Source organism: Rhincodon typus, unplaced genomic scaffold (genome assembly GCF_021869965.1).
Source record: "Rhincodon typus isolate 14 unplaced genomic scaffold, sRhiTyp1.1 hic_rhity00009695, whole genome shotgun sequence".
Classification (NCBI taxonomy): domain Eukaryota; kingdom Metazoa; phylum Chordata; class Chondrichthyes; order Orectolobiformes; family Rhincodontidae; genus Rhincodon; species Rhincodon typus.
The window spans coordinates 1-7,992 of record NW_025975333.1 but is presented as its reverse complement, the minus strand read 5'-3'; the positions used below and the strand labels follow the sequence as shown (position 1 = coordinate 7,992).

The following is a 7,992-nucleotide window of genomic DNA, read 5'->3' as shown; positions in this document are numbered from 1 at the left end:
TTATTCCTGACAAAGAATATCACCAACTTTCCAATCCCCTTCTATACTCAGGCCATGAATCCACTCTACAAGGGCAGCCCCACAGTAATCAAAAACCTCAATACACTAATTTTGAAACTTTTTTTAAAAGAAACAAAGGAGTGCTTACACTCCCAATTGAGCTGATGTGCTGGCACATGCTTTAAACTATGATAATTAGGTTTCCTGATCAATTCAGAATTGGGACAAGGTAGATATTTACACAACTCACAGTGAACTCAGTGACCTCCTGTCTGTTACAGAGCAACCTGCTTGACGAGAGTGTGGATTGGAGAATCAATCATGAATGTCACAGTCACTGCTACATATACTGCTCCAGATTTACTAGACATTAGGATCAATCTAAGCAATGTCTAGAGCACCGTGGAGCAGGCAACCTGACCTTCCACTCCCTCGCTGCCCAGTACACTCCAATCCCATAGCATGGCCTTCCAAAGCTTACGTTTATAATTCTATGCTGGTGAGGGAATTTTCTTCAAATTAAAATTGCAGCTTTCACTAAAGTACGACTAAAAACAGTGAAATGGGTGCATTTCAAGATGTGAATCTTTAGATCAGGTGGCAACACACATCTAATTTCCCATGTTCTGACAAACTTCTCATTTCTAATGGCTAGCAGCCACAAGTACTGTGGCTTCTCCAGTGAGACACTGTAAAAGAGCTCAGAGGTACTTCATCATTTCCGCTCATCATGCTGAAGATGCATAAGGAGTTTATTCATATTAATAGTGATTACCAGTCGCATTAGTCAAAATCAAATTAGAACGGAATTGCTGCTGAGCCTGCTATCTGATTCTGTGTCCAAACAACTTCCTCAATGCCACATCCAAAAGAATTCTTAATAGAAAATGAATAATAAAGATTAGAGAGCTACAGGAATGTGAGTTGCGACATAACATCTGATTTTGGAGTTGACATTCAAGAATTGCTCAAAAGGTGAAGATGATAGCATCTACTGCATCACTTTTATTTGGCATTATAGTCATTTTTTTCATAAAAGAAACCTCTTGAACATGACCACAATAAGGGAGACTCTGAACTTTCAGAGATTATGTCAAAGAACAAAGAACAATACAGCTCAGGAACAGACCCTTCAGCCCTCCAAGCCTGCGCCGCCACATTTTGCCCTTTCATACTAAAACTGTCTTCACTTACAGGATCCATATCCATCTACTTCCTTCCTAGTCATGTATTCAACTAAGTGCTTCTTGAATGCTGCTCGTGTCTGCTTCCACCACCTCTTCTGGTAATGCATTCCAGGCACTCACCACTCTGAAAAACTTGCCTTGCAGGTCTCTTTTAAACTTGTCCCCATCGCACCTTGAACCCGTGTCCCCTAGTAATTGACCACTCCAACCCCCACCCTGGGAAAAAGTCCTATACTTTCACACTGGCTGCATGTCTGAGTCAGTAGTTTCACTGCGTGGTATGACACAGATGCAAGGCTATGTCTTTCATACTACAAAACAGGTGCATGAAAATCCACTTCCACTGCTCATACTTTTAAGTTTTTATGCTGTTCTGCAGTTAGCAGGTTTCACTTTGATCTTTTCATGTGGATCAACACTGTGTCCGTTGCTACCCATGTTGGAGAGACAACATTGGTTGCCGAGAGATACAGAAACAGATGAGTCATGAGAGTTGTTAGCTCTACTGAGGTATAAAATTAACCTGCTAACGCCCACATACCAGCGTATCCCCCTTAATTCCAATAAATGGCTTGCTCTGTGCCATATATTTTTCAAAGGCCACGGAAATAAATAACTTAATAGGAGATAATCTTGGCATTTAAACAATGGACTTTTCTGGTCTAGTCAAGTATGTACAAGACTCACCCATATGACTGCCCACAGTGCTGTGAACTTGTGCATCTTCTTTGACTACAGTACTGGAGTTTGTGTAGAGACCATGACTGTTTATCAATACTTGATTTTCTTCGAAAGGAAAACTTGGTGTTTTCCACTACCAAAAAAAAAGGTTTTTGAGAAGCAAATCAGTCTAATTGTAAACAGCACAGAAGTCCCCAGAAAGGAGATATCCTTCTCACAATATTTTGGTGAAAATCTTCTGAAAGATTCATGAATCACATCTAAACAAACCTCTTTATATAAATTTGCTACTTTGCAATGAACTTCCTGTAAACTATTTTCACTCCTTTACTGACCTCAATGCTAAAACATGACAATACATGAATGAAAAGAGTGGCCTTTAATAACTGCTAAAATTATAATTGTGACTGCAGCAGCAATGAAATGTCAGGTTATGGCCTAGCATATTGTATCCTGTACTATCCAATTCTGGGCAGTACTACTGGAGTACAAGGGCAAGGAAAGTAACCAGTGGGCCATTCTCCAGATTGCGACCACAAACGAGGTTTTCCACACTCAGTCAATGAAAATGATAACCATTTTATTCTCACCCATGGCAAAAACAAAGAGTGTTAATTTGACATTTGCTGAACACTTGTTCTCTTTGGGGCACAGCTCTTTTGCTGATAAGTCATTGTTTACTTTAAAAGATATAAATATCGAGTTTGTGGTGCATACTCTGACTTTCGAACTGTGCCCTGCATTCGTTTATAACAGCAAATGTATTCTTTTTGCTGAATTTGGAATACTGATAGATCCCTAAATTTATTGGAACTACCTCACTGCATACTGCACAGTGATCGGCAATGCCAAGCTGTAATAGATTAGTGATCTTTACATTTATAAATGAATAAAAATGGTTTAGGTTGGCAACTAGTTTAGAAAGCAACATTGTTCGCACACACAGTTAGAATAGTATGAAAAAAAGTTGTGGTGCCATAAGATTGTGCCGAGATTGGTTTCCAGACAAACCACTAATTCTATGCAGTCATACAACAGAATAACTATCCATCTGTTCACCTTGGCTGGTTTACTTGTTTCTTCCTTTTCCACTTTTGATTTCTTTCCTGTGAAAAAAGATTTTATATTTCAGAATGAAAATAGTCAGTGACTGGAATGGGCAGCTCTGAACATGAGCTAATCCTTGAAAAAGGTTTGGCTAGAGAGAAATATTCAGGTAAAATACATATATGCATATATTTAGCCTTTGCAACAGTCATCCATTGTACAGTGCAGGATTATGGAAAATACTCTCTTATGGAAGTTTTTTTAAGTTGTAAAACAAAGTACAGATAATGTCAGGTTTTGTACAAGTCCGAAGTACTACTCAAAGCAGCATATGGTTGGTAGTCAATAGCAAAGGTCAGAGGTCAAACATGAAGGCTATTCTGCAATTCCAAGATTCTGTCCCAATTCATGGAATGAAACCTATTTCCATTGACAGAGATTTCAACCCAAATTTTGAATGCAGAAATGAACACAAAATACAGCTAACGGCAGACCAGCCTTGAACAGTGACAGCAGATCTAAATATCATTACCAGATTAAAGTCATTCGAAAACTAAAAATTCATTGTCAAAACTAATGCAAATGGGTACAATTTAAACATGTGGGTGAAGGTTAAGGTTTTGTGTGATAATCAAAGAACAGGAATATAACTAGAGTCATTAGGACACTGAAAGAGGCCATTCAGTCCATCTAAACAAATTTGTATAATTAAAATACTTACGTACAATTAAATGCCTGGATATGACTAAACACCATGGCTACAATCAGAAACACACGCCAGAAACTGAGAGGATTTCCCATATATGAACAGGCTGCGACTAAAAGCTGTTGATTCATCATTGTGACAAAGGAAGGTTCACAAATGTCTGGGAGCAATAGTTATAAAAGTATATCATTGTTAAGATTTAAATAACTCTAAACACTCCTGTGCTCCTGGACCAATGCAATGGAATGTGACCAGTCAGGCTTGAACAAAGGAGCTGTGCTGTGGAGCGATACCATCAATTATATGAGCAATATGGAAAATTTCATCCTGTTTATATAAAAGTTGTAAGACAAACAAAGGCCAGGATCCATCTAGTTTGCCTTCTTCCAACCTGCATCATGTGGTGCAAGATAATGGAGTTGCTAACTAATTATACCAATCAATATCCTTCGTTTAGTCTACCACAAACCCAGACATGAGGTGAAGAAAACTCCCACTGGTGAAAAAGCTGAGACAGCATGGGTCTAAATTCAAATGTTCCTCCAGATTGCGTGTTACACTAACCATAGGCCATGTCTCAAATTATTCATTCGATATTCCAAAATTGGGAAAGCAACTAACCTAACCAGCACATGAATGAACTAACACTGTTTCCATTATTTCCCAGGGAATTTTATCCATAGGTTTATGATTCACTGAAATAATGGATTGGAACGTTAAACCCAAAAATGGATGAGTTGGTGTCAGTGGTTCAGACTCAACAAGTCTGAAACAAGAACCCGATTTTCTTTCTTCCATCTAAGCAAGGGACAGCCAAACAAATATGCTCATGCTTGTTGTTTGATCCTGTAAATAATATCACAAAGCTGCCGGTTTTCATTTTAAGAAGCATTTTGTTGTTCCACTTTATTTCTGTTTTCAATCCCAGGTCTCGAGAATCCCAGCAGCTAAAAGAAGGCAGGAAGGGTGGAATCCAGGAGGTAAGGGTTTATGTGCTGCTTTCTCCCTGCCCAACAAACTGTTCCCCTTGCCAACATGAGACCCTTGACCTACTCCAAACCTTTCCACCCTGGTGTTAAAAGCTGCAGGACTTTTGGGAAACTCATCCTCTGAAAAACTGCACTGGTATAATCTTTTAACTTGCTTTTTCCAAGGAGGATATGTCTAATTTCCACAATCGTTCATCATAATCCAACCTCTGCATTTTGGCAATCATCTGATTATTTCCTTTCTTTTAATAATTGCAATATGTTTTTAGTAGAGCAGTGACTATAACTATGCATAATGTTGCAAGTATAATTTATATATTAACTGGCATATTGTTTTATTATTCTGGCTCAAAATTAACCTTTAATAAACTCAACATCTGAATTGCACTATGCATTTTTCTATATTGAATTGTGTCTGCCAAATTTTTGCTAAGATTATTGGCAGAAGGAATTTCAGGATTCTCTTCCAACACCACCACTACCCTGCCACATGCCAAACTTTCCCCAACACTATTTGGACTGAGTTACCAGCAAAGGTCATTGAGGTGGATAGCATAAATAAATTCAAGAAGAAAATTAGGTGTCTTTCAGGAGAAGGAACTGAAAGACATAATGGGAGGCAAGCGGACACTGCTAATCATTGAATCCGAGATGGGCTAAGTTAGACTGGCGCATTTCCTCACATTACTGACTAACAATATTACTGGCTAACAATAAGGATCAAGTCTCCTAGGTGTAATTAATGTCATAGTTCAGATGATAGACTTAAACCATTAATTATCAGACTCATTGTTGATAATGTCATCTGAATCCCTTGATTGAATCATGATTTTATGACAACTCTATCATCTATTATACATTCTATAGATTGTTTTGAAAACATAGTGTTCATCAAGTACCTTTTTTATTTGGTTTTTCAGTGGCTGGTAGCATTCTGTACACCCTGTATGCATTACTCCCCTTTTTGATACTTTTGTCCTTTACTTCTTCTATGTCGGGTAATGAGTTCATGGCACAGCGGAAATTGGCCTTCCATGTCTTAGGGTCAGGTTTGTCTACACCATGATGGTATTTTCCTGTCAGTATAAAGAAATAACAAACAAGGGAACAGCCCTTTAGCACTTACAAAGTAGTTGTTAAGGTTTATTGTGGACATATCATTCAAGCCCTATTAATTAAAATTAAACATATATTAAATAGTAAAAGCCGAAAGAACGGCAGATGCTGTAGCATCTATATTAAATAGTCTTATATGACATACCTAAACCAGGACTGTGCACAATACAAATGCACAAGATACATGTAATACATTCATCGTATTGTGAATTTAATGAAGCTATTAACTCACTTAATGGTCACCACTTCTATTAAAATAGTGATGAAGCATTTGACACAAGCATGTCATAATTATTTTCTATTCATATGAAAATAATTAATTTCAAGGTTACTATCTTTAAAACTCACTAGTGTTTTCTTCTGAACCCATTATATTTGCATACACATTTCTTTGGAAAATTCACCCAAATGTTCTAATTTCTTTCTGATTTTCAAAAAAGCATGCTAATAGGCATCAGCTCATACAGTGTCAGCACCTAACCCCTACCTTGGAACATCTCACACTCAAGTGCCAGGCTGCGCTTTTCTTTAAAACACTTTTTTTAAAGATCATATTGGCCTTGGGTTTTAAAAATACAGACATGGAGTACAAAAGCAAGGAGGTTGTAGAGAACCGTCATAAATCCCTGGTTTGGTCTCACTTGGAGTTTTGTATTCAATTCTAGACAATACATTTCAAGAAGGATATATGCAGTAAAGATTTATGAGAATGTTCTCAGAGATGAGGGACTTCAGTTACACAAACAGGTAGGAAAAATTGGAGTTAATCTGCTTAAAGAGAATGTTGAGAGGAGATTTGGCATGCAGAATCATGAGGACGTCAACACAGGAAACAGGCAGAAAGAGTCAGGAATCAGAGGGCTCTGATAGAAGATGAGTGGCAAAGGGAGCAACAGCGATGCGAGCATATGAGCATATAATAAGGAACATGAGTAGGCCACTCGATCCTTCAAGCCAATAAGAACATGGCTGATCTGAATTCAACCTCAACGATTCATTCTTGCGTTTCCCTGATAATCTTTCCTCCCTTTGGTAATCAAGAATCTATGTGCCTTTGTATTAAAAATATTTAATGATTCTGCATCCACTGCCTTTTGAGGAACGGAGTCCCTCTGACAGGGAAAAAAAAGAACTTTTCTTTTTACGTATTGTGTGATTAGATCTGGAATATACTGCCTGAGGGTGGAGTGGAAGCAAATTCAATCGTGGCTCTCAAGATGCAACAGGAAAGGAATCTGAATAGAAATATACTGCAGGGCTATGGCGAAAGGGCAGGGGAGTGGGACTAGGTGAGTTGCCCTAATTGAGAGCCAAACACTGAGCTCTCAGGCTAGGTAGCTTCTTTCTCCACAGTAATCAGCCTATGTTTCAACGGTTTTGAGAGTTTGTACATTTCAACCAATGCTTTTATTTACAATCATTCACAGGACATGGGGCTCACTGGCTAGGCCAGCATTTACTGATTCTGTAATTGCTATTGTGTCTTAGGAGTCTGTTAGATATTATTTATCTGAGTTTCTCCAATAGTTTTTCTCCGCTGATACTAATTAACTTTCTCATTCACATGGTTTGACCAGTTTGACCACTAATCGACCGTCTAACTGGAGAAAGATGGCTGGTAGCTCTGAAAGCATTTTTTTTTGTTGAGAAAACAATTTCCAAAATATCAAAATAGAATTTATTTCAATGATATTAATTGATTATTCCCAACTTCTTTATGCTTTTAATTTTTGAATTTCTGGGTTCACTCTTATTTATCTACCTGTATGAACCGCCCAGTTTTTAAATAATGGGGCGTCCTTCTCTACATCCCATCCATGTCGAGCAGCATGCATCCAGGGAATCTGAAAAATCATCTTCTCCTAGAAAAGTAACACCACAATTAATTGAAGGCCAATATATGAACAACACAACCATTATTAAACATATTTTAAAAAATATAAATTCTCAGGATATTGGCATCTCTGGCACTTATTGTTCGTTTCCGGTTGCCATTGAGAAAGTGGTAGCTGGCCTCCTTCTTGAACTGTTGCAGTTTCTGTGATTCAGGTACTCCCACAATTCACCCCTCAGCCTCCGATGCTCCAAGGAAAATAGCCCCATCCTATTCAGCCTCTCCCTGTAGCTCAAACCGTCCAGCAATATCCTTGTAAAGGTAGTAGGAACTGCCGATGCTGGAGTCTGAGATAACAAGGTGTAGAGCTGGATGAACACAGCAGGCCAGGCAGCATCAGAGGAGCAGGAAAGCTGATGTTTCGGGTCCGGA

The 7,992-nt window shown here is 38.4% G+C and overlaps 1 protein-coding gene across 1 annotated transcript; it reads right to left on the bottom strand.

Annotated features, from left to right (window-relative positions):
• On the bottom strand, positions 1-7,661 carry LOC109934172 (interferon regulatory factor 2). Its single transcript, XM_048594458.1, has 4 exons — positions 7,489-7,661; positions 5,510-5,686; positions 2,928-2,974; positions 1-2,001 (listed from the first exon to the last, which is right to left on the bottom strand). The coding sequence occupies exons 1-4, from the start codon at positions 7,580-7,582 to the stop codon at positions 1,828-1,830; spliced, it is 492 nt and encodes a 163-aa protein (XP_048450415.1). The 5' UTR covers positions 7,583-7,661; the 3' UTR covers positions 1-1,827.
• Between the last annotated feature and the right edge of the window lie 331 nt (positions 7,662-7,992).